The sequence below is a fragment of the Sardina pilchardus genome, chromosome 2 (genome assembly GCF_963854185.1).
Source record: "Sardina pilchardus chromosome 2, fSarPil1.1, whole genome shotgun sequence".
In the NCBI taxonomy this organism is placed as follows: Eukaryota; Metazoa; Chordata; class Actinopteri; order Clupeiformes; family Clupeidae; genus Sardina; species Sardina pilchardus.
In genome coordinates, this window is record NC_084995.1 from 14118105 (window position 1) to 14145235 (window position 27131).

The following is a 27131-nucleotide window of genomic DNA, read 5'->3' on the forward strand; positions in this document are numbered from 1 at the left end:
CCACACAAACAGACGCCACTTACTACTGTACACAGACACACACACACACACACACACACTAAGAAACACATGTCCCCCTCGCTAGAGAAGCCTGTGGCAGTGAGACTGGAGACATGCCCGCCCCACTCAGAAATGTCCACCGTCCCCGACCACCTCACAGGGTGTGAGGTTACAGTATATGAGAAGAGCAGACCCAAGCGCCCACCACACACACACACACACACACACACACACACACACACACTCACACTCACACTCACACAGCTAAAAGCTGGAGGCATCAGTAGGGCTTAGGTTATGTGACGTGGGCCAGGCTGGTCCAGAGAGCCGGTGAGAGATCGGCTATACAGGTAAACCGAAGAAGGAGGCACTGAGAATAGCCACTGGTATTGATTCGGTGAAGAACGGCCAGCAGGTGCCGGCTAAAAACTGATTCGGCCCGAGATGGATCGAGTGGAGGCAGGGTGAGAACTCTGTGAAACGGAAGATCACAGACATACAGCGGATTGGATTAGATCTCTCCCCCTCTCCCTCTCGCTCCCTCGCTCCCTCTAAATAACTACTACACAGAAAGAGGGGGGTTCGCTTCACGGAAAGAGAGAAAAAAAAGAAGCACAAGGCTCTGTAGCTCTGCATGTGGAGGGCTGGAATGAAATTAAAAGGAAAAGAGCTGTCCAGGAAAAAAAAGAATGTAAAAAAAAAACCATGAAAGAGAATTTTCATCTTTTAATGTGATGCCAAAGTGCAGAAAAGTCTCATCCGTTCACTGGACAGCAGAAAAGAGGGTGAGAAAGAGACGGAGAGAGAGAGAGAGAGAGAGAGAGAGAGAGAGAGAGAGAGATTTCGAAGCATGGATCTTGAGACAGAGGAAATTGAGTGCCAAGGCCCAACAGTCAGGCAGGGGGCTCAGGATGGTTGGACACCCCCCTACCCAGGGCCACGTGCCAAACATAATGACTTACACACAACTGGCATGGCACACAGACACTGGGTGTGTGTGTGTCCGTGTGTGTCAAAGAGAATGTGTGTGCCTGTGTGTGTGTGTGTGTGTGTGTGTGTGTGTGTGTGTGTGTGCGTGTGTGTGTGTGTGAGAGAGAGAGAGAGAGAGAGAGAGAGTGCGGGCAAGAGAGGGACATGGCCTATGCGAGGAGGAGGGGTGTCTGTCCAATGGAATGCGTACTTGAATTCCATGGGTATGCTGCCTCCCTCACCACAGCAACAGAGGGAGAAGTGTGTGGACTTCACAGACACAGAGAGGGAGGAAGGGAGGGAAGGAGGGAGAGAGGGAGGAGGGGAGGAAGACATCAATGGAGAGGACTGGGCACTGAGCCAAGATCCAGTATTACAATACAGGGGTGTGGGGGTGACTGAGGGGAGAAAAAGTGTGAAAAAAAGAAAGGGAGCAGAGAGAGAAAAAAAAGGAGAAGTGCAGGAGAAGGGAGGAGAGGTGGCGAGCTGGTCTGACTTGTTTCCAAGAGTGAGGGCAATTCAATTATCACGGAGGAGCTGGAGGTGCACGCCGGGCTCCTCTAGGGGGTTGGGGCGGAACCGACGAGAGAGCGTTCCGTCTACAGAACACCAGGAGCACAGCGAGAGGCAGAGACCCAATCGGAACACACCAGGGACGGATCATAACTGCAGATTGGCCCGAGACACCTCCAGAGAGGAGAGGAGAGTGGGAGCAGAGAGAGAGAGAGAGTAGTCAAAGTAATGTGACCAATGGAGAGAGAGAGAGAGAGAGAGAGAGAGAGAGAGAGAGAGAGAGAGAGAGATCTAACTGTTGAGTTACGGACATACACACAACTTTATCTGACTTGACTGGTTCCAGCATACAGTCAAATCCTCTCTCGTACGGAAGAAGATAAGCAAATCGCTTCAACTGTCATTTCGACAGCGCTCCTGACCGCCGTGAGGGATTTCCACTCAAGTGGAATCGTCTCGGTCTCGAACGCTCGTTTCTCAAGCTCACCTATGCGTGTGGAGAGTTGCACAACCACTGGGGGGCAAAGCTGAACCACACCCAGACACTCAGGAAATGCCACAGGAGTGGCAAAGCACGAGCATTATTCATAGTCACGGGTGCTATGTGGACACATGTTAATATTCAAAGGAGACTTCCTTGCACTGCTGCACTATAAAACTAAACGGAACAGTTAAAGAGTTATCCCCCACATGACTCAGGAAGTTACACAGTGCTAGGGGCCCAGATAAGGGATGGTGTTGTTGACTCACTCACTCACATTGGGCCACCGCTAACAAAACGCTAAAAAAAAGAATAAAATAAAAAACGCTACAAAGGCGTTTGCGGAGCAGCCCCATGTACCAACACACTGGCTGGGGCCCGTGGAGGCGACCTGTTAAGCCATTTTGTGTCAGAGAGGAACAAAGTGTAAAGGCCTGCTCTGGCGCCCCTCCACAGATCGCTCGTCTCTATCGGTCTCTATCTGGACAGGGCTTGAGTAATGACCACCTCGCTGGACTCTGGACCCCCTGATCGTGAACATGAATCTTCATTGGTGCCGCCGCTGCTTTGTGGTGTCCTTGAGTGGACGCTTTGCGTTTGCGGCACCTTTCTGAAGGCCCGCGGAAACCTTTCTGAAGGCCTCGCACGGTGCTCACGCTCACTAACCTGACCCATCATCACGAGCGCTGTGCGATATGTCTGCGGCCAACGCGCACGTGGACAAGGGTGTGGACGGGGCCTCGCCGCACGTCTCGTGAGCGCCAGAGGAAGAGGACGGCAGCGGGCTCTGTTCCTCTCCCTCCTTTACAACCCACATCCCATCTGGACGGCAGCGCTGCAAGGAAGTCCTAGAGCACACTGCACATCCAGGCAGCCCCCCCCTCTCCTCCTCCTCCTCTCCCCTCCCTCCGAGAGCCCAACCCAGCTTTTGAGCCTCCTTGCCTGGCCTCATTTCGTCACCCCCCCCCTCTCTTCTCAAATCCCCACACCGCTCGCCCATTGTCTCCAGGAGCTTCACTTGGCTTCGCTCAGCACTGTGCATCTCCAGTGTGCAGGAGGCTAATCCCGTTACATAGGGGCCTAATAATAAATGAATTAATGAAAAGCCAGTTAGCTTCGACAGAAGGGAGCCAGCGTGGGTGGGAGTTGTGTGTGTGTGCGTGAGTGTGTGTGTGTGTGGGGAGGGGGGCTTGGGATAGACATGGGCAGTGGGGCATGGTGGAGTTGCGGGGACTGTGGGGATGATGGTGCGCTTGGATACCCCTCGCATCCCCATCTTAGCCATGCGCAGGGGTGTAATATGTGCAGATTTCCCCTTTAAAGTTGCCCCAGGGATGTGGGAAGGTTTTAATCAGTGTAGTGCACGCAGAGGCAGATCCATCAGATATGCTAAGCAGAGATCTTACCTGAACAAATACCCTCAAGAGCAGCCTCATCCATCTTAATTGGGGAGAGGGCTCATTAATAATGCAAGGCCTGCCTGCGTGCGTGGAGGCCGAGGGTGGAGGGATATTAATTGTGGGGTGTGAGGAGAGATGGGGGCGCTGGCAATCCTATTGTCACTGATGGAGCCGAGAATGGACGACTCGGTCATTCATCAAGAAAAAACGGCAAACAAATGGAGAGGCATCCATCTATGACACAGACACCAGCAGAACGGTCTGCTACCATTTCAGGAAGAGCGCTCTCTGTTTTTACTGTTGAAAAACACACCAGCATAACTGGCTGGTGCCACTTCAGGAAGAGCATTTATTTTTTAAGTAGTCATACTTTGAAACATTCAGAGTATGTTCTCAGACATGTAAGAACTAAGACTCACCATAACTGAGGGTTCCCCCCCAAAGAGCACAATCTAATGAAAACCATAAATCTCAGAATAAGGCTAATGGTTCATAGAGAAACATATTTGTTCACTTACAAAACACCCACATCCTGAACTCCATTTAACCATGTGTGGAGACGTGAAATGCAGGCTAACCACATACACACACACACACACACATACACACAGACACACACACACACACACATACGTATGAGGGGAGAATCCAAATCAGTCCCAGACAATGACAATAAAAACAGTCAAAGCGTTCCACTCTGCAAGTTGGCCAAGAGTTGCCTATCCATTATTACATTTTAAACCACTTTCAGTTCAGGCCTATAATAGCAATCCAATCCTCCTCGGCCGAGACTAGACAGCAGGCTTTGAAGTTTCGGGCATAAAGCCTGCCTGCAACACAAAGAGGCCTCTAGGTTTTCAGCTGGGGGAAATTGAGAGGCAGACTTCCATTGTGGAGATCTATTTACTTCAAAGCCAGGGTGTGTTTATGACACATGTGGACCATTTGAATTGGACAGCAGCAGAGAAGCCTCTAGCAACCTGAGGGAGCGAGGGAGGGAGGGAGGACAGGAGACAGACAGACACAGAGAGAGAGAGAGAGAGAGAGAGAGAGAGAGAGAGAGAGAGAGAAAGAAAGAGAGGAAGGAAAGCCCCAAAATGGTGAACGCCAGACATGTGTGCTCCACTGATGTAACAGGAGATGCATGAGCATCGTATTGTGGGTTAATGGACAGACTGAGGAAGTTAGAGAAAGGAAAGATGGGCCTCTATTCTTTGGGAGTAAAAGAACAGGCTAATAATAAAACAGTAACTTTACAAGTCTCCAGCTGAAAGATTCCCCATTATCACGCCCAAGGTGACCAAAAGGGCTATTCTCTTTTATCAAGGGAGTGGAAAATGCCCCACCCCCATTGTAAGAGGGACAAGGTGAGTTTTAGAGCTGCTTAACTTTCATGCATTCCAAGTCCTTTCTGCTACTGTCTGTGGACAGGGCACGGCAAGGCCCTGATGACATGGTCCAGCACTCCACAAAGCCCTGTAGCCCTGGAATGACTGACCTCCCTTAGGGGGTTCCCAGCACAGAGCTTTTCTGTGGGATAAGTATAGAGGCCTGACTTTTTCCAGCTTTCAAAGCACGTCGCGACCTCCATTCTCGAGCGGCATTGTGAGTCTCACGCTCACATTCATCTGTGAGAAAAGCCTGCCAGATGGAATCTTAGCGTAGCTTTCACAAAAAAAGCCAGACAGATAGGTTCTGTTGATAGGTATAGACCACTTCCTCTCGCGATAGCGCTGAGAGATAAACAGCGCTCACATGCGCCATTCACACGGGACACAAGATGACCACAAGCCACCACAATTTGCAGAAGCGCGGGGGGAGACTCAGGTGAGCCAAGCGTGGTCTTTGACCGCACGTCCGCTCCCGGTGGCTGCGGACTGAGCTGCTGAGAATGTTGAACCGCCATTTACGAGCCGCAATTCCTGCCCGCTGGTGGAACTAAGTCCACTCGCCTCTGTGCACGCCACAAAAAGAGCTCCTATCTGCAAACATGAGCCAGCAGCTTTATGTCCCAGCTCGAGTGAAACATCAACTCAGTACAAGCAAATCCTCAAGGCCAACGCTGAGCAATAATTTCTCCGTTTCTCCACCATGGTCAAGAGCAAGTGACCAATGGCCAGCAGATCTTTGATCTAATCAACTAACCCTATCCAAGCTGATACCAGTTTGAATACATTCTTCCGTACTCTCTGTAGGCTCGTCTAATAGTGCTATCTACGCCTCATGCCCTCCCCTGGTCCTGTCCGTGGGCTCTCCATGTTAGCTCTCCTGAGGAGTAACAGAGTAGAGCTCTGAGAGCAACAGAGTGAGAAGGAGCCCAGTGTAGTAGTGTGGCGTGAGCAACAGAGTGAGAAGCAGGAGCCGAGTGTAGCGGTGGTGGTGGTGGTGTGAGCAACAGAGTGAGAAGGAGCCGAGTGTAGCGGTGTGGCGTGAGCAACAGAGTGAGAAGGAGCCGAGTGTAGCGGTGTGGCGTGAGCAACAGAGTGAGAAGGAGCCGAGTGTAGCGGTGTGGCGTGAGCAACAGAGTGAAGAGTGTAGCTCCTAACAGTAGCGATGGTGGTGGTGGTGGCGTGAGCGGCCAGATGAGCATGATTAAGGGCCGTCTCCCTGTTGGGCCGGGAATGGTAATGAGAGACTGAGACTCCAATCAAACTGAATTATCCCAGAAAGGCCTCTTCAATCACGCACTGATTTGCCCTGCTGACGTTCTCCTCTCTCTCTCTCTCTCTCTCCCCTCCACTGTTCTCCCTCATTCCCTTCCTCCTCACCCCCATCTCTCTCTCTCTCTCTCTCTCTCTCTCTGATCCTCTTTACACCCCTCCCACTCCTACAGCAAAATGAACAGATGAAAAAACACGAGAGAACAGGGACGGATGAAAGGTAGCTGGGTCATGAATATTCCCTTAAATCACTCTCTAAATGAAGGCTGCGCGCGGCCGTCCAGGCGGGCGAGCGAGCGGACACCTGTTTTCAGGGCTGGGTGGCTCGCTAGCTGCCGGTGATGAGGAGAGGACCGCAGCCATTGCCTTTCATTAGCGGGCCTTTGTGCTCTCCTGTCACGGCCACAATGGTCCACCATTTACTGCTGATGAAAATAAATTGTGTACCTGGCTCCACTTCAATACAGCAACATCCAGATTGGATGTCTTGGGGGTAGGGTAGGAGGAGGAGGAGGAGGAGGAGGGGGGGGGGCAAACAAAACCCACAATATCTGTATGGTGTTACAGCAACATACGGCGGTATGAGGGAGACAAAACAGCCCAGTCAGAGATGGTTTAGTGCTCTTGTGAGCTACAGCAACAGCTCATCAGTAGGCAGGTAAATAGTCAATGCAATCTCATGCCATCAAGGTCCTTTTTCTTACTTTTGCTTAAGAGTAACAAAGGATGTACGCAGACTCACTTCAATTTGCATACGAGACATCGCATTTGCCCTCTACAGAAAGAAGTGACTAATCTCCTACCCTAAGAGCAGCAACTTATTAAGCAAAGACAAACCCCATTATGTGGAAAGCGAAATTGTAGGGGAAAAAAGTTTCTTTTCTCCGGCGAGAGAGATGGAGAAAGAGAGACAGAGGGAGACAGAGAGAGGGAGAGGGAGAGAGAGAGAGAGATCAGATAGGCCTACTATTTAATTGTGGCTTTCATCTGTTGTGCTTCAAAGCCATTGTTGCTGGGTGTATGTCTTGTATTCCACAGATAAGGCCGAGCACGTTCAATACTGATTTATCCTTTCAGACGCCGCACGGGCTCATCTTGCTGCCGCAGCAGAAAAAGTGCTTAGTGTTCACAGCCAACAGAGGAGAAATTAAACTCCGAAAATTTGAATTTAAAATCAAGTGCGAGTAGGAAGGAGAGGGGGGAGACTGATCAGGGCTTTGGGGGCGGTCTGGGGGTGGAAGGATGGGATGGGGGGGGGGGGGGGGGCTCTCCTGTGGGGATCGCATGTGTGCCCTTGGACAAGCCATGGGAAATTCCCCTTGAGAGAGTATTTTATTAACCTCGACTACACAGACGCACACACACACACACACAGACGCACACACACACTCTCTCTCTCTCTCTTTAATATTAAAATCCTAGCACCATTAAGCCTACAACTATGTTTTCATTACAGGTGAGCTGCCCTCACTCTAAGCCTGATTGACATTTGGCCTATCTGTAACTTACAGTTACACTGCAATCAGTCAAACCTTGAACAGGTGGCCCGCTGATAAAAAGATCACTGTTTCTTCCCTCCTGGTCGTAGAGCGGCCCTCTGTTTGCTTTAGGGACCCTGATGGGCCTCAGATAACCACTCCCTCCCATGTTGGGGTGTGTGTGTGTGTGTGTGTGTGTGTGTGTGTGTGAGTCCTCCGGTGGCGTTCTCCTGCTGGAGGGCTCCGCTCCCCCTGCAAGCCCAACAATAGCTGGCCCGTCCTGCCCCCTTCCGCCTGCAGTGCTCCGGGGCTGGAGGTTCACCCTGATCCTATTACACCATGACAGGAGCCACAATCAGCCATTCAGCAGCACGCATTCTCCCTCTGTCCCCCCTGTCCATTCTCCTCCCGGGCCCTGGAGAGGCCCCGGCTATTCACAGTGTTGCTCTCCACGCTGCACCACACATGACTTTTGTGTGCGAGGGCCAGCCACGACTCAGGTGTGTGTGTGTGTGTGTGTGTGTGTGTGTGTGTGTGTGTGTCACAAACCATCACCTGGCCCTAAGCTCCTTCAAGGTTTTTTTTTCTTTTAAAGAAAAGAAAGCCGGGGGAAGACGAGAGTTCTTGAAAGGTAAATGGGGGGGGGGGGGGGGGGGTTTGCCACAGAGTTGCAGACTGCCTGTGCTGACATTTTGCTTACCAGAGCCCTTATGTGCAGAGCAGCACATTTGGGGGTCCGGCGGAGCTAAGAACCCCATTATGTGAACTGAGCTGCAGGTTCTGCTGAACGGAGCTGAAAGCCACACGGTGCCCACACAGCTCTTCTCGACTTCTGCACAAGTCCAATAATCAAAAACAAAAAACAGCAATTTGAGGAGGGGTAGAGCTGGAATGCAGGGGTTTAAGCCGTGTGTGTGTGTGTGTGTGTGTGTGTGTGTGTGTGTGTGTGTGTGTGTGTGAGAGTGTGTGTGTGTGAGGGGTAGGGGGTCCCAGACGCAGCCCTGCGGCTCTTGCCCACATTAATCATGTGGAGGGGTGTGTTCGTGGGAAGGGGGGGCTGGTGTGGAATGGGGTGATGCAGTGGGTGGGTGGGGGCCAGGGGCACCCCCCTCAATGCATGTTTGCCTGTCTACTGCTGCTCTGACGTGTACCCCTGTCAGCCCCACAGTCAGCAAGGTCTACAAGACTAATGAGCCCTCTCTGGCCCGCTCAGAGTCTGTGTGTGTGTGTGTGTGTGGGTGGGTGTGTATATGTATATTTTGTGTGTGCGCGCATGTGTGCGTATGTGCATATGTGCGTGTGAGTGTGTGAGTGTGTGTGTTCGTTCACACGAGTGTGTGTTTTGAGACCGGACTTGACGGGTTGGATTACTCTGCCTTTCATATTTGTTTTTTAGTTCACTTGCCCCAACCCCCCCAATCCAACACCATCACACAAACAGCCTCTCCCTCTCCCTCTCCCTCCCTCTCCCTCCCTCTCTCTCTCTCCTCCTCCTCCTCCAGCCCCTCTCTCCTGCAGTCATCTGTTCCTTCAGCTGTCAGGAAGGCAAGTGCCTAATGGGCCATATCAGAGAAGCCACTGCAGGGAAACCCAGGCCAGTCATTAGGCAATATTGAAAAAGGGAGCCAGTGGGCAAAAGAGAGAGAATGGCTATGAGACACAGTGAGACAGAGAGAGAGAGAGAGAGAGAGAGAGAAAGAGACCGAGAGAGAATGAGAGAGATGGTGTGTGTTTGCCCACCTATTCCAGAGGTAGTCTGAAAAGCGAGCCTTCAATGCTTATAGCACTAGAGCACAGACCAGATTAGGAAGGGCTTTCAATATTTAATGGCACCAACATCCAACATGAAGTAGGGAGACACTCCTTGTCATTCTACGCTAGTTCCAAGGCTAGCTTAGCTCTCGCAGGCTAGCTCATTAGGTGAGCTTACATTATTCAGTGTGCCAATCGCTCTTTTTTCCCTCCACATGGTACTAATGACTGACAAAGAGAGGGGATGTAGGGTGGGGGTGGGGAGGGCTATTTCATAGAAGGGGCTTAATGTACCAGCATTGGGAGATGTCCCCATCTGTAAGGGCCATGTTCAATCATACATTATGAACACTATTATTTGTTGTATATTTGCATTACAAAGGAAAGCTATTTGCACCAGGCCAACAACCAGCAGAGCCAATCAAAGGGGAAAACACTAAAACAAAATCCCTTTCTTTTGTATTGCCTTTATACTTGGGACTGGCTGGTTTCTAAAGCTAATTTTGTATTAGTGGAACAGCAGGCAAGGCAACTGGGAAAAACAACAACTGAAATTCCACAGTAGACTACCTTTACTTAAACTGAGTGAGCGCAGGCTTTTCCTTTACTCAAAGACAGCCCACAGGAATGTTTTATTTATATGACTGGCCACTGCGATCATTTCTGGTAATATAAGCACTCTTTTCTGGAGAACACGATTATATGAACCCATTTTTCTTGATGGCAAAACATGGCATTAGCATAGCTAGCAGATTGCTAATCTTCTAAACGTTCTCTCTGGTTGTGTCTCACAAGTGTTCAAAGTAAGGACAGAACTGTATTCAAAGCCTCCAACTGCAGCTCAGCAAAAAAAAAAGGAAAAGAAAAAAGTAGGCTCAAATCACTGGCTCTGAACAGACAGCACTAAATGTATTTAAGTCTTAATGATAGCTTTGGCCCCTCTGAATTTGAGGCTGCCGGCTGAAACCTCATACCCGGCTGCCGTGAGAGCGTTCTTCAGGGGCTCCAGGCCTAAATTAAAAGCCCACTGGCTCCCGTTCCGGCTACCTTCCTCAGCGCCCTGACGCCCTGACACTGAGGCCGGGGAGGCTTGCTGAGGCTGCTCCTGGTGTGTGTTTAACTGCGGGTGGAGATGGGTGTTTATTCAGGGCAACCGAGCCTGACCGTCGCATGCTAAGCATGGCATAGCCGCTCACTCCACCCACACGGGACGGGAGAGTGGGAAAGCTGTGAAAAGGAAGGTGTGAACGGCCGCGCCGTCCGCCGGAGCCGTGAGGAGCGCGCCGCGGGCATTAGCGGCGTGATACGTGCGATAATGGCGTCTGGAGGGCCCAATACACAAACGCACACGGCAGGGCTGCCACTGCTGAGGCTCCGTTTGGAGGGGAAAAAAAACTAAACACAGGACTGTTTTGACAATGTGATTGTTTCAGAAGCCCCGGACTAAAAAATAGATGCAGGCCTTTTAGTTTGAGATGTAGCCTTTAAAATATAAATGTCAACTCTTGAGTGAATTTAGCAGAAATAAAACAGAAGCCCCTCACTCCATGTTTGAGATTGAATGTGTGTGTGTGTGTGTGTGTGTATGTGTGTGTGTGTGTGTGTGTGTGTGGATAGATGCTGGCCACAATTGGCTGTGTGCCTGTGTCTGTATGTGTAATGCAAGTCTTTGTGCCTGCGTTAAACAATAGTCTTGCAAGTTAGATTGACACCCTGCCCTGAATGAGAAAGTGCCTTGCTCACAGGTTTTTGCCCAGACACACGCCCCATTTCCAATTAATGACCTCCTATAATTGAATCAGACGAAGCCTTTGAACCCCCTGTCCTTTACATGTCAATTAGCAAGGCAACTAGAACCAACATACAACTGTTTAAATATTCATAAGACAGTCACTGCCATCTGGGTGCAAATCCAATTTAAAGGGTTCAAAAGTCAGCTCTACACTGCAGGTTAGCCTATCGGTCTCCCTCGGGTCATTCTTTCACTCATTCTAACTGACTCGTCTTTATAACTAGGCCAATCATTCGCATCTCAGGAAAAGATTGTCGTAAGTAGTCAGGGAGTTATGCTGAAGCGTACTAACGCTACAGCTCTGATGTGTGCATGGATTTGCTACTCTACTTCAGATTCACACTAGATGTTTGTCCACAGAGCTAGTTCAATGTGTTGTTGCATGGACAAAAGTGGCATCAACATTTGGATTTTAAAAGTGATATGCATCAAAGCTCTACTTATGGGGCTAATCAATGAAAATCGTATGTAGTGTAATGTGGGGAGGGGTGTGCAAATCAATAGCGTAATGTGATCAGCAACCACCAAGAAGTGCACATATGACACATATAGTTATTCAACATTCTATGTTTAAACAATGAAACTGGGTTTGAAGTCAATACAATTAAATAAAAAACCTTTCATCACATCAGCTAACTTGATTTTTTTATGCTGTACTTGAAACATGATGAGGGAACAAATGGAGCATGGGGAAAAGGGAGTAAACAGCCAATAAACGACGGGTCTTGCATGAGTGAAAAGGGCACATGGACCCACAGCAAATGCTTTAAAGAGGAGGAAGAACTCCCATGTGATATTTGCATAAGGGGGAGTTTAACAACACGTTAACTGCCATTGAGCCTGGCTTCTTTCTCTCGCCTTCTGGCAGGATATTTGACCCCAGCCTCCATGACATATTATCCTTCCCCCGTAGTCCAGACTGGGGAAAATTAAGTTTCCATGTGAAATGGCCACCAAAAAAGCTTCTCTGTGCACAAATTCAGCTGGATGAAAGGAGCTGGGAGCTGGGGGTGGGTGACTGACCGCATACAGATGCCAGAGTTTCCTCCACTGCCTCCAGTTAAGCACTACATCCCCAGCATGACTAGTTCCCACAGAAAGCTACAGCTCCATGGAGGAGAGGATATGCTTTTCTTCACCCCCCCCCCCCCCCCCTCCACACACACACACACACACACACGCACACACACTCTCTCTCTCTCTCCAACTGTCTAGGACACAAAACCCTTGTCATATACTATGTAATTCTTCTCTTTTCAAACTTGCCCTTCTGACTGACAAACAGACTGACTGACAGACTGAGTGTCCCCTCCCCTCCCGTGTGCCGATTGGCTGATTTGGCCTTGCCTCGTTTTCGCTCCCCTTTTTTTTGTGTCCAGTGGAATTCTTTTGCGTTTGTCAGGCAATTACAGCCAAATGAGGTCCATTAGGCCTGTCTGGGGGCCAGGTCTCTCCCAAGGCTGGCAGCTCAACGAGCCCTGCACCTCTGACAATGACACCCCAGAGCGAGGGGAGCCCGCGCCGACACACAAAGAGGAGGAGTGAGGCAGACCTCGGCCCCTGCACAAGCCAGAAAACACACACACACACACACACACACACACACACACACACACACACACAAACACTCACTTGTCATATACAAACCTCGACATACAACGCCACACATCAAACAGAGTCCCTCAGGGTTTACAGCTCTAGAGACCTTCCCACTTTACATAAGGCATCAAAGTCTCACTCTCACACACACACACATGCGCGCACACACACAAACACACGCCAACACATGCAAACACACACACTCACATGGTCAACCTCTTCCTCTTGCAATGTGTATGATCACAGATCAGCTGTGTACTTAGCCGCTCGGTGAGTGGTCAGCTCTCTGGACGCGTGTCTACTGCCACGAGCAGCTGCGGTGTTTAGGTGCTGGGGAGTCGGCTGTGGGAGGGGAGAGCGACGCACATGGCGGTGGGAGAGGCAGGCCTGTCCAGCACGTGGGAGGCCGGCACTGCTGGGAGAGGAACCTTGCCCTCCGAGAGGCAACGGCGGGGGTGTGAGCCAGGACGAGAAGGGGGGGGGAGTGACAAGGGAGGGGGGGCTGAACTCGATGGCCTTGAAAAAGCCGCGGTGCACTAAAGGAAACAAACACGGCAGGCTGAGGCTGCCGCTCAGAGAAGCGAATTGCTGATAAACTCAATCAGAGGGTATCAGACGACCCTGCAGTATAGAGGGAGAGGGGAGGGATGGTGTGTGTATGGGGGGGGGGGGGGGGGGGGGGGGCAAGCTTGCCATTGATTTCTCTGCGTTTGGGAGCAAGCCAGTCCCAACAATGGAAAATCATACTGCTGTTAGGAAAGCCAAAAGAGAGGCATGCATGAGGCAAAGGCAAGAGGATTGACATCTGGACAATTAGCCTATCTCACGCTAAAATGGCGTCTTTCGGCTTTCCTTTCCGGTCCCTGGAACTAAACTTCCGGTCAGGGTAATAGCCGTTCATAGTGAATGACCACGGAGGAGCAGAGAAGCTAGAGGTGGTGTAATAAAACTCTGTGAACCGGTATCAAACAAAAACATCCCGCTTTTAGCTTTCGTACATTTCTCCTTGATGTGGGCCGTCGAAGAAAATTGATTCAAGCCACGAAGAGGGAGGAGGGAACACTATTTAACGTCTATAATGTCACAGTTGTTTGTAGCATAGCATTTTCGTATTAGCGACCTGTTCGGAATAGCTAGCTTCTAACGTTAGCGCTTTAAGTAAAGCCATGTAGAGTTAAAGAAGACAGTGCCTTGTGTTTGTTCAACGGTCTCTGACACAACCCAAGCCAGGACGTCTGTTTTCACGACGACAACGAGGGACTGGGGTTGTTTGAGAAGTCCAACCGTGTGGAAAGGAAGATGTTGCTGTTGCTAGCTTAGCTAGCTTTGCTTCGGACAACGAACTAGCAGGCTAACGAACGACCGTGCCGGTAAGTTTTTATCTCCATTGAGTAGCGTTAAATGAATTGGCAAGGAGATAAATAGCCAGATGTACATTTGCAAATATATTATGTTTGTTTGGAGGTTGTTATTGGCTCTGTGCACTAGATATAGACGAACTTCCGTGTTTGTCTTATGGTTGGCAAACGTGTTTCTTGCCGTCTCTTCGTTGTCATAGCTGTCGAGAAGCACCGACTAATGAGCACTTCAATCATACCAAAACGTAAGAAATACAATGCATGCAACTGTGTTTTGAGCTTCTTAAAACCGTGGGCGACTGCTGTGTGCCAGTTTGCTCGGTTTCAGGTCGATTTTAGCTTCTAGCTTTTTTTCTGAAAACACCAGCCTGTGTGTGCACGGAGGAGGGCAGGATTTCGGTGCCTGCTAACGTTACACGTTAATACAATTGCTTTTTGACATCGGGACTTTGTCTCTATCTAGTGTACAGAGCCAATAAATTGCCTTAAGTAACAAAGCAAAGATATTCATGGGTTTCATTAGGTCACTTTCGACAGGTGCACTAACGCAGCACTCATAATCCAGGTTGATTTGATACACCTGTGGAAAGAGACCTGATGAGACCCATGAATAGCTAGAAATGTTAGCTCGGTTTAGACAGCATATTGTGTTAGTGTGTTTTTAAAACTAAAGCCTACCTTACACTGACAGACTTTAGCAAGATTTGGGAAAGATTCTTGAAAGATTGTAGTCTTTTGAGTAGTTTGAATGAGGGGCATACGTTAAAAGACTACAATCTTTCAACAATCTTTCCCAAATCGTGTCAAAGTCTGTCTGTAAGGTAGGCTTAAAGCGAGAGATTATTCCATACACATATAGTTAATACATATTTACTGAAACACATATTCTTGTGGTGGTATGTGACACAGCACTCATAATTTACTGTCCTCATTAATTAGCATTGTTGCTTACAGTTTTTCTCTACTTGTTTATGTGTTTGCATCAGGTGCATTGGATGCAAGCTCACACGAGGATAAAGGAACTGGAGGTGCTTGTGTTGACACGTGAGTATTTCTACTTCCCTGCTCTTATGCATACACACACCCATACACTCCCACAAAATCATTGACACATCACTCCCAACCATCACTGATCTTCATCACTCACGGTGTCTGCAACGTGCACACAAAATCATCAGGGACCACACACATCCCAGTCATGGACTGTTCTCCAACCGCCCGTCTGGGAAACGTTACAGGAGCCTAGGAGTTCCACCAGCAGGCTCAGAAACACCATAACACTGCTCAACACCAAGACCCACCACTATCCCCTGCCCCCCTCTCCCTTGCACATGGACTAGAGATGGTCTGACTACCGATGATAACTGCCCTTTATCAAATGCACCTCATCAATGCACTATTATACAGAATTCTGTTAATATGGACTGTCTGATTACTCTATGCACTTTATGTACATAATGAATCAAGCTGCATTTGGTGTTTTATCTATATGTATACTGCTATAAAGAAAATAAGCACTTTTTAATGATTGCACTACTGGTTTGATACTAAACTGCATTTCGTTGTACTTACTTTTGCAACGACAATAAAGTTGAATCTAATTTAATCTAATATGTGAAGTTTCTAGAAATAATCACAGAATCCAAAATCAAGAAAATACATGGAAAAATACCAAATTGAACAAGAGATGCATGCATGTATGCACACACATACACATTATTGAAGAAATGTTCATAAATGTGGAAATGATAAAAACGTACATGAATGTGGAATGATAAAAAAAAGTCTAATTTGTCTTTCAGGACATAAATGAAGGTAATTCGTCTCACCAAGTCCTCCCCTCGGAAATGTCTGACTTGGTGTCAGTGACTGTCACACCAGGGAAGGGAAGGCTAGTGACCACAAGCTAACCTTGCTCCCAGATGGATCACAACAAAGCCACAGAAGAAACCTTGACCTGCCAGAGATCCACATAGTGATCCACGTACTCCAGCCCCTGCCTCATAGCTGTGGTTTGCCATGTTTCCTTGAGGATCCTCCCTGCCAACCACTGCCGGGTCTTATTCCCCCTGGCAGCAAGGACTTCATGACTTGCTTTGAGCCTGCTCTCTTCACAGGTGGCTCAGAGTGTACATACATACACACATATATATAGATAATTGGGTTATAGTTTGTTAATTGTGTTCATTTTGTGTGTACTTTTCTATGTTTTGTATTTCTATAATGTCCACACGTTTTTCAATAAAACATGTGTCTTGTTGGTACTTTGACACTAACCTTTGTAGCGCATACCGTATAATGTAGATCTCACTTTGCAGCTTCCCAATATTTTTTTTAAATGACCAACTGGTGTAGTTATGTTTACCTGAGCACATGGCTTGTGCAACAATGTGATCACAAAATTCTCTACCAGCAGCACACAAAATAGCATATCCTCCGCGGTCTTGCTGGCCGAAGTTAGTGTCAGTAGTAGTGGGGTGAGTGGAACATATTAGCAAAAGTCTCTGAACCTGAACTCGTGGAACAACAACTAAAACTCTGGTGAAAGAAATAAGAGATTTGTCTTGCATAGTGTTGCAACAATTTACCAATTAGGTGTGTTTCAATGTGGAGATGTTTTGGATACCATACAAATGATGACCATATTAAGGACAGACAGGCACACAAGGCACTTAAAAAATGATATACCTGCTTGGCGTTTTATGTAAGCTTGCCTTTTAGGGACACTCGCAAGTTAGGCTCCCTATTGTAGACTACTGTTTAGCCTACACAGGAAGGTGCATATTAATACTGCAAGATACTCAAAGTCGCCCAGGTCTTAGACATTGTTGCACGGAATGTGTATCAATCAACTAGGCTTCAGTGATGTTTAACAAGAAACACGGGGTAAGTATAGCGTTTGTTATAGCTATTAGGCTATTGATGCATGCTCTAGACAAGTCGTTTTGATGGAGATGCATATGTAAACAATAGTTATTTCGGTGCCGATGTTCCTTTTGCCCCTGACAGATTCAATGTTTAAAACACCTTGTTTGCGGCTCCTCGATCTTTCTAAGAGATCGGTAGCACAATGATCTCTCAACGTCAGGCCTACTACTTTGAAGACCATACAAAGATATGCACATAAAATACTTAATCATTTTGTTACACAGCTTTATTGAAGTGCAATACAAGCTGTGGGTTTTGATCTGACGTTAGCCATGTAGCTAGCTGACATCAACATTACCTTCACAACTATACAGATTGTTCATGGAACGATTTATATCCACAATCCAATATTGAACGTGTAGTAGAAGTACATGATACTTGTTTCGTTACGCTGCTTTATTGAAGTGCATTTACAAGCTGTTGTGTCTTATATTATATCTGGTAGCCTATCTGGCTATCTGGTATTAGCCGTCTAGCTAGCCGACTGACCTTTGCCTTCATAATTATATATAAATTGTGCATGGGACAATTTATATCCCCGGTCCAGTTTGGATCGCTTAGTTTTCGTGTGGAGTTCCACAATTTCCTCCACCTGTGATAGACTTATCTTTTGAAAATGCCGCAAATTACTTGTAAACTTGTACATCGCTCCGATTACATTGGACTCTCCATAAGACAGTGTTGACCGGAAGTAGCACGACACCTAGCGAATATTCAAAATGGCGGCGTGATATAGGCTAATGAGCCATGATGCGCTCAATTAAATGGACTGTTATCAAAAACTACCATCTAATCTTCATGCATCATTTTGACACCTTTATTTCGCCAGATAAGGCAAAAGACCATGTGGAAAGCATGGATTTATTAAAAGTTATTTTCTATGTAGCCACAACCCCTCCCCCATTAATCTAACTTGAAATACTACTCAAAATGTGTCCTTCAAAAACTAAAGAGCGCTAACAATCCTGAAGAAGGAATTGTACTGATTTTCTTTTGAGACTCGCAGGCACAAAATTAATTACCTTGATTAAATATTGTCTGTCTGGGTGATGAGGGAAGGCCCAGAATTAGTGGTCCCTTGTCGTGCTTGTACGGTACTGAATGAGATGTGTCCCGATTAGAAAGAGCAAAACAGCATCCCCACTCCAAGCACACAAAGAGCTTAAAATCACCGACACAAAGCCATTAAATGCGTCCAGACTAAACAAGCAATGAATCACCCTTACTCAATATATGTGAGGCTTTTTTTTTGCTTAGAATGCTCTCTGGTGGGAATCTAAAATTGTATGAGACTGAGGGAAAAGGGCAAGGTTGACAGCAAAAATAAGTGTTCATTGTGTGGTGGTGGTGTGTGGGGAGGGGTCACATAAGCTTTTACCAAATGAAGTTATACTCTTAGCCTGTAATTCACAAATGCAGAGCTGCATACATTTCCCTCAGCCAGACAAATGTATAGAATTACAAGACCAGCCCAGACAGTGGCGCCTAAGGGGCCGATTGTAATTCAGCCTAAAATTAGACCACTGGAAAAAAATGTTAATAGTATTTTGCAACATAAAACAAATAAACGAATAAAAATATCCAGTGGGAAGGACCTTGTAAAAAGAAAAAATAGACTTTTAGCCAAATAAGTAGGGACACATCCCAAGCACATGCCCACCCACACACTTTGAAAGGGTCTTGACTCTAAAGTGACCACTTTAACACCAAAAATGTAAAACGTAAGATCTACAACCCTGAATGGGAACAGTTGCTGACTGGGAGTGAGTGGTGAACTTTTCAAAGACCCTCTGTGAATCATGGTGGTTTAAAACCCAGCCGAGAGAGAGAGAGAAAGAGAGAGGGAATCACGTCACGTCACATCGAAGTCAGCAACTCACAACTCTCATCTTCTTACGGCTGACTCCAAAGCTGGATCCCACAGAAACTTTTGCCTCCTCTCCCCAGCCAGTACAGAGGAACACAGCCTTCATAAAAGGAAGCCATTTAAGCTTTGTGCTATTAGGAGGGTGCTGCACTTTTAACAATCCCCGCCCCCAATACACACACACACACACACACACACACACACACACACACACATATAACACCTCTCCTCCCCTTTTCCTGTGAGTAAGGGGGTTTTTCTACAGCTGGCTAACAAAGCATGACCCAATAATCCTCCAGCCTGACTCAAAGCCCAGGCCACCTCTCCAAGGACTTTATAAGACTGAGGCATGGGGGGGGGGGGGGGTTGCATTAGGAGGAGAGTGGGATGGGGGGGCGAAGTGAACTGCAGAATTAATCATTCTAATTAAAAACTACAACTCCCAGTCCATTGCAGTAGCACCTGCAGTGCACACATATGGATTTACATTAAACAGCCAGGAAATACTGAGGATGGGGGGGGGGGGGGCACGTTTCTATGACGATCGAGGCCCACTTAAAAAGTCATCCATTCAGTCGTGTCTTAATGTGACACTGCTAACCTCCCCAGCTTGGGTCCGGCGAGGATTTGCATATGAACCCCTGTGAACTCGCAGACCCGTAAACACGGCTGATGCTGAGTTAGGGGTCTCTGGCCCTTTGTTGTGGTGTCTTTTACTCGCAGGCAAAAGCAAGAGGAGGCCAGACACGAGGCCATGTGGAAGGAGCAAGCAACCGTCTCCTCTGAATCAGCGTGAGGTTTTAGTTTCTGCTGATAGGAAGGAAAAATGTCCGAAGAGGGGCCGGTTAGGCTCCAACTCTTTCATAGCGCAATGAGACACCATGCAGCTCATGCCAGAGCCACCCATTTCTACCCAGGCCAGGACAAATACATTTAACCCAAATGGAGATGCTTGAGGCTGGTGTACCATCACTAAGCCCAGCAACTAGTTACAATCACTTTACATGATGAATCACTAGAACTATCACTGGTGTTGGGAGCTTTCAGTCTCTAGTCCACACACGTTTTACTTCTGGTTATGATTTCAAATCAGCTTTGTGTGATAGCCTAAAAACAAGCAAAACCTGTTTGCAATTATATCTACTCTCATAATGATTAGTTTAGGTTCTCCACCTTCACACACTTCTTATGTTGACACACAGATATGCAAAGCTAAAGTTAATAAAGTTATTTTCTTTGTGTAACCAACTGAAGATCATTGAAGAGGACATTTCACCAATCAATTATCAAATCAGATTTTTTAAAGTAAAAAAAAAAAAAGGAATGACAACTGACTAATATGGACAGTGGGGAGTGGTTTCTCTCATGAAGGAGGTCTTTCAAACCTGCTAAATCAGTGCCTACGTTACTTTATTAGAGCCAAGTTATCATGTTTCCACTAACCCAGGCCCTGTTAAAAAAGGAACACAGAGGATCTTTGTGGAATTGAATCAAATGAGTCAAGGCCTCCTTACTCAATTAAGTTGTATGGGCGTGAGTTTACCTTCCCTGTGCCCCTAACACCTCAGGTTATTGGGGATTTGGGGGTTTCCCGAGTAAGTTATTCTAAGAGAGGACGGGGGGGATAAAACCTTAAGTTGTTATGTGCTACGTCCAAATGATATCCTAGCTATATTTGATAAAATAATATCGCACTGAAGCTTAAACCACACAACCTTGCCTCTAGGTGACCATGCTGCTGCCAAAGACCAGTGGGAAGCTAAGCGACAACTTCCGCTGAGAAATCCGCACAGAGATAGCCTATGTTTCCTAGTTTTCCTTCACTTGCTTTGTTACTCTCAAAACAAAATTTCCAGATTAGACATTCGACAACGGATCGTTTGTCATAAAACATGCAATTTACAATTGCCTAAGCGCAATGTGAATGGTCGCCTACCCCAGATAGCAAACTTCATTGATTTAAAGTTGAAAATTGGTCAGATTGGTTGATGTTTGGTTGAAGTTAAAAAGTCAACATCAATTCAATGTTTAAGTGTAATCATAATTTCAACGTTGAAAAACTGGCATTTCATCAACATTGTTTCAATGTCAATGTTCCGAAGGTATGGGCCGAAGATTCTAGAATAGAGCTTTGGTACGCGCTTTAATCAACCATCCAATCAGCAAGCAGCAGATTTTATTTGAATTTTCTCCCGGAGGAGCTGGATCCTCTCGCTGCACTGCACACGTTAGAGAAGAAGAAATAGAGGTATCAGCACAACATTTGTAAAGGTAAGTTCGACATTTCTCATTTTTTATCGGTCACTATTGAGAAACTAAACTAGAAAAAGTTGTTAAATGGGTTATTGCAAGATGTAGTTCGACCGTGTTGGTGAAATAACTGAATTTGTTGTTCGTTAGTGCTAACATCATTATGCTAGTGAGTTAGCAGCTAGATTAGCTATTTTGTTAATATTCGTTTTTAGACTTGAAGTTGGATTCACGGTTAAATTGTTATCGATACGTGGATGGTTAGTCTAGTGTTGGTTGGTTGGTTACCATTAGCAGGTAGCAGCTACATCCATTTTGAAGATTGGAGCACCAGAACTAACTGCTAACCGTTAGCTTATTAGCTTGCAGAGCTCCAGCCCTGGCCGTGACCCAGCTTTAGCTGCTAGCTGCTACCGAAGGAAGCTCTCGACACCTGGGACCGTTGATCCGCTGAGCTCGGTAGCGAGAGAGCTATGAATATTACCGACACACGTAAAAGAATGATCTGCATATGCGTTGGCGACTCTGGTCGTAGGTGTGACCCACTGTTTCACGGACTAATCAGAAAACTATCATCAAATATTGCCTTTCAAACAATTTCAAACCATTTACTCGTCAGCCAGCGCTTTTGCTGCCCAAACTTCTAAAACTTAGGCAATCATTTTTCACTGCTAGCAATGCAATCCTAGTGGGTCGTGGTGGGCTCGTCAGTCAGCTCTTCCCATATGGAAAATATAGAAAAAACGTATATGCCAGCAATGTGTTTTATATACAAAACTTGTATGATTTACTCTTGAAAGTGGCCCCTTTCTCGTTTTCCTCATACAACGTCATACAGTCCTTACAGCTTACAATGTTTTATATGTTTCAGGTTACACAGATTTAGCAAGGATCTTATAATGGTTTCACTGGCATATAAAAACCTGATAGATTAAGAGTAAATCATAAACGTTTTGTATATAAAACACATTGCTGGCATACAAGTTTTTCTATGTCTTTTCCGTATGGGTTTTGCTGCTCAAACCTAACAATTCTCATTTTGGTAGATTTTGGTCGTCTTAAATATCCATATAATGTCATGTCTCATGACAGGTCTCATTAACAGTGGTCTTCTGTCACCACTGTATCCCCAAATTATTGTTTCTATCTTTTTGTTGCATAGCTTTAGCTCACTTCATCATCCTAGGTATGCCACAGCTATCCCCCCCCCCTCCTCTCCATCTCTCCATTTGAAACTCCAAATATATGCCTAAAGTGTCCCCTCTTCTTTCTGCTTATGCAGATGTCCTGGCTCTCAACAAAGGCACCAGGCAGGATTGTTTTTTCTCTTGCATTCCCATAAGCCTGACTTCCTGATGTCCACTACACTCTGTTCTCAATCTTCTCCAGTCTTTTGCAAACTTTGGTAAGTATCCCCAAATTCTTGTTTCTATCTTTTTGTTATATAACTTCTACATATCACCTCACCTCATCATCCTAGGTCTGCCACAGTGATATCTTTCTCCCTCTCTCTATTTGAAACTCCACATGTATGCCAAAAGTGTTCCCTCTTCTTTTTCCTTATGCAGATGTTCAGATGTCCTATAAGCCTGACTTCCTGATGTCCACTACACTCAGTTCTCAACCTTCTCCGGTATTCTGCAAACTGTGGTAAGTATCCCTTCATTTGTTGCACAACTTCATCAAACTTTATTCTTTCTAGCTCATTCCTTTTTTTTTTTTTTTTGAATATATCTCTGCCCGAGTACTTTTCCTTTTTATTTTACATGGAAGTAATTATTTGACTTAGAAACTCTCTAAATCTCATTACTTGACCCGTGTGTTTTCTGTGCTCTCTCCTTTTAATAATCAGAATGCCTCCTTGTGTTGGATTCATGATGTTCACCATACTGCACGGCCTACTTTTTTTCTTCGCAAGCTATGGAAAGAAACTCTGTTCAGCTCATGAAACGGACTGTTCACATTTTTTGACATTTGTGGAGGAAGCAGGGTATCCTGGTAATTTTATTTTGCAGCTACTATGCTCTCGTCATAGATACCTTGCATCCTACTCAGTGAGTACATTATACGATTTTGATTTCCAGTATCTGATGGACATTTTGACTCCCATGTTGAAATATGATTATTTTATCATATTTTCTCATTACAACCTACAATTTGTATATATAGGCCCAACAAAGAGAGAAATCTGAACTGACAAAGCTGCTCTATATGCATCACAGGTCGATATTGTTGACCTTCACAAATGACTTCAGTCAGTCAGTTTCAGTTGTACATTTAGATAATTCCAAACATTGATGTCAACACACTGCTGTTCTTGTACCTAATAATAACTTTGAGTTAGTCATGGCAAAATGTGTGCAAAATATGTGATGGTTGACTTCAGAGTAAACACTCATTTTTGACAAAACCCTTCACATTGAACTTGTAGTAGAGTTGTTTGCATTAATTGAACAGGCCATCTTTGTTTTTTTGTATGTGAAGGTCATTAACAAGGAATAAAATGATTGTTTTCATATTAAACACCTTTGTTATTCATTTTGCTTAGTAAGACTTGAGACAAATGTTAAGCCAACTTGAATTCATGGTTATTATGGCAATGGTATGTTTGGTGAACTGTGCTTTTTTAAATTCATTTTTACTGTTCAAAGTGCAGTTTGTTGCACTGTATTTATTACGGACATGTTATGCCAGCCGATACAACCAGATTGTATTTATCCGTATTCATAGAGTGCATGAGTGAGTGTCACGTTGTCCCGGTAACGCGGTTTTCTGTTAACAAACGACCTGCATGTGGCATTTTCTATCGCCTCACCGTGTTGTTTATTTCAAAATTAAAATAAATGAATTTGAAACGGTAAAAATCACTACCATGTCGAGGCGCTTATGTATGCTTCTGGTGTACTAAAAGGAGACGTTCACGCTAGCATTAGCTAACTTAATGTAATCATAGATTAGCCCAGCTTGCCGTTACATTATACACTTTCCCCCCCATGCTAGCGTGAACATTAGCCTACACCAGAAGCATACATACACGCCTCGACATGGTAGTGACTTTTACCGCTTAAAATTCATTTTTCATTTTGAAATAAACAACACGGTGAGGAAATAGAAAATGCCACTTGCAGGTCGTTTGTTTATAACAGGAAATCGCGTTACTGGGACAACGTGACACTTTAACTTACGCAGTGAGGTTCTGGAACCAGCTGCCGGTAAAGCATGTTTATGACACGTTTTCAATGTTGAATCAACCAAATTTCAATATTAGTACCATTGAATGAGCACTGAATCAGTGTTGAATCAACGTTTGATTATCATTGAAATTTCAATGTAATTTCAACGGCAATCACATCTGGTTGAATCAACGTTGAATCCACGTTTTAGATGATTGAAATGGTGATGTTGTTTCAACGGCAATCTCATCGAGCGCTTTCAATGTCGAAACAACTTCGGAGTTCAATGCAGATTCAACGAATCCTTTCAACGTTGATTCAATGCCATTTTGCTATCTGGGACGGGTTCTTCCGGCGAAATGCATTGCGTCTATTTCGATATCAACAAAATAAAAAAAATGTCTCGTTCTGGACATAAAGGTACAAGAGCATGTATACTGTACATGCCGTAAAGAAGTTTTAGAGATTAGGTATAAGATAGGGGACATTCCTTTGTTTCATGAAAACCAATAGTCTATTCTACCGTGATCGAATTGGAACACCGAGACGGATCATATGAACTGGAAAGCTATTGTGTCCGCGAGGTCGACCCAAAGACAGATTGATGGCTCAAATAGGATTTTATCGAAAATAACCCTAGCAAAGCAAGTGCACTTAAAACAGTTCGGAATGATGTGCGCCATCACATGATTCTATATTCAATTTATAATAGGGGACAGGAGTCCTTTGTCTTATCCCACCAGCAAATAAACAAAAGATCAGCTATAGGACTTGAATCAGCGGATTACAGTGGGTTTAAATAATACGAGATCCAACAGTTGACGTCCAATGCATGCCTTCTTTCAAGAAACACTTTCAAGCTTTCACAAACAACTTCAGACCGATACGAGGTGAAATACCAATGCAGTATTAATAAAGGTGTGTTTTGACCACCACGTCTGCTTTTTTCTTCCCTCGAGCTGGGAAATATTAGCCAATTTTCTCCGCACCTAAATATGTCACAATCGCGAGCAGCCTGGGCTGGATTAGAGTGATCAAAATATGATGGGACTGCAAAGCAAACGTACGTGTAGCCTAGCCTAATTACTCATAAGCTATTAATACTGCTAAACTGTGGGCAAAGTGTCATGAAATTAAAGAACGCAATGCTTCAAACATTGACTTAACAACTCCACCGAGAGCCCTTTAATTTTAAAATATCCAAAGGAGCCCCTCGCTGGTTTAGAAGCACTTCCGTTACGATAGCTAAATGTGTCAATATTCAAATGTAAGGTTTTAGACTTAGTGCATGCTGTAGGCTAACCAAATAATAACGGCATCTGTTTAAATCGACATCATTGTAGCAGGCTAAAGGGTTATATGCGTGCACTTCTAAATTGCGTAGGTTTACAGCCCTTAGCTCTCCGTATTAACTTCATGCGAAGGAACAGTTAAACAGAAGGGTCCGCAAAAGTGAGACAGAAGTATTGTAGCCAACGTTCCACTTACCGACTTGTAAGACATTTTCCACACAACCAGTCTCCAAAAGCCGGATCCCCCGGCGGAAAGGGAGCCCATCTCCGGTGCTCCCTGCCCCCGTGTTCCCTGTTGTGGTTGTAACCCCTCCAGGGACAGCCCCAGACCCAACGGAAGCGTTTGAGCCCACGGCTGGACCCTCTTCACCAGCAACACGGCACTGAAACGACGAATACATACAAATTTCCCTTTCGTTCCTTGGGAATGACCAGTATACAATGCGGCGCTGAACTGGCTCCGGGATCCGCTCGAAGCGTTCCTCCACCCTTTCGAAGGCCCATTTCTCCGCTACGGCCTTAGCAGCACAGTCCAAAAGAGATTCCGGACAGCGAAGACGAGAGTTCGAATATCCCGGCCCAGGTCCCGGACCCGGTCCACGAGGAGCAGGTCGCAAGCAAGGACGCTTGCTGGCCGGCGGTAGGGATAGGTGAAGCGGCGGCTGAGGCGGTAGTTCTCCACGTCCGTCCGCCATGACAACCAAATAAACACTGAAGTCGATACGGTGGCTAGAGAATCGCGCAGACAGATGCACCGCACAACAGAAGGGAAGGGGCGGGGATGTAGGTTTCTTGCGTCACCGCCAATAACAAACGCTCTCTCCAATCATGAGGAAACGCTGATAGCGTTCCTCCCATAATACCAAAAAAGTTTGTCATACAACAGAAAAATGTGTCATTATCCACGCATACAAATGTGATTGAATAAAAGCATTGGTAAGTATATTCAATTAGGGTTCAACGTCGTAAAAAATGACCTAGTCTGTTGTCAATGATGAGGGTAGGTTTGTCACTCATTTTTCATACCATATTTCATACTATATGGGCAACAACATTTCTTTGCCTTGATCTCATTTTTTTTTTCATTTTGTTTCTCATGATGTTATCTGAAATGGATTTTGTAGTTGTGCTTTTATTCTGATGTTTAAAGTTATAATTGTCTTCGCTGTGATTGGCCAACATGTTTAGGGCTCTTCCAGTTAGATCATCTTAGGCTCATTCGAGGTGAAAATGAGCTGCGCAGTTCTAGTGAAGGAACTGCATGCTGGATTTTAACACAATGCAAAACGTGCAAAATGCATCACGCTAAGCCAAATCTGCGCAGTGCTGCATGAAATCAATGAGCCTATTGATCCAGATTGCTAAGGGCGGGACTGTGTTAACAGGGGAGGGCGCATTTTAAATGAGAGCTGTTCTGGCGCAACCTTACCAACGGTTTACAACGGGCCTTGAGTTAGGCCTATATGTTTACTTTTAACGTTTGATTGGTACGTCAGAGGTGCTAGGCCTAGCCTATAAATAAGTGACTGTATCACAAAGCTAATGTGTGCAGTATGTCAATCTAAAGTCATTTAGGCTACTGAAAGGTAAGAATTGAAAGTTGCATTTAAAAAAAAGAA

General features: G+C 45.9%; 1 protein-coding gene and 2 long non-coding RNA genes across 4 annotated transcripts in view; 2 read left to right on the forward strand and 1 right to left on the reverse strand.

Annotated features, from left to right (window-relative positions):
- zswim5 (zinc finger, SWIM-type containing 5) overlaps window positions 1-26216 on the reverse strand; it is a 59709-nt gene extending 33493 nt beyond the window's left edge. For both annotated transcript variants that reach the window (XM_062519763.1, XM_062519754.1), the window contains exon 1: window positions 25709-26216. In XM_062519763.1, coding sequence (XP_062375747.1) covers window positions 25709-26207 — 499 coding nt within the window. In that variant the 5' untranslated portion in view covers window positions 26208-26216. The remainder of the gene's footprint in view (window positions 1-25708) is intronic.
- LOC134100850 (uncharacterized) lies at window positions 20740-22658 on the forward strand. The gene is made up of 3 exons (XR_009941320.1): window positions 20740-21068; window positions 22330-22452; window positions 22616-22658. It is a non-coding gene; the product is annotated as an uncharacterized LOC134100850 (long non-coding RNA).
- On the forward strand, window positions 22660-23570 carry LOC134100854 (uncharacterized). The gene is made up of 2 exons (XR_009941321.1): window positions 22660-22697; window positions 22900-23570. It is a non-coding gene; the product is annotated as an uncharacterized LOC134100854 (long non-coding RNA).
- Window positions 26217-27131: the final 915 nt, after the last annotated feature.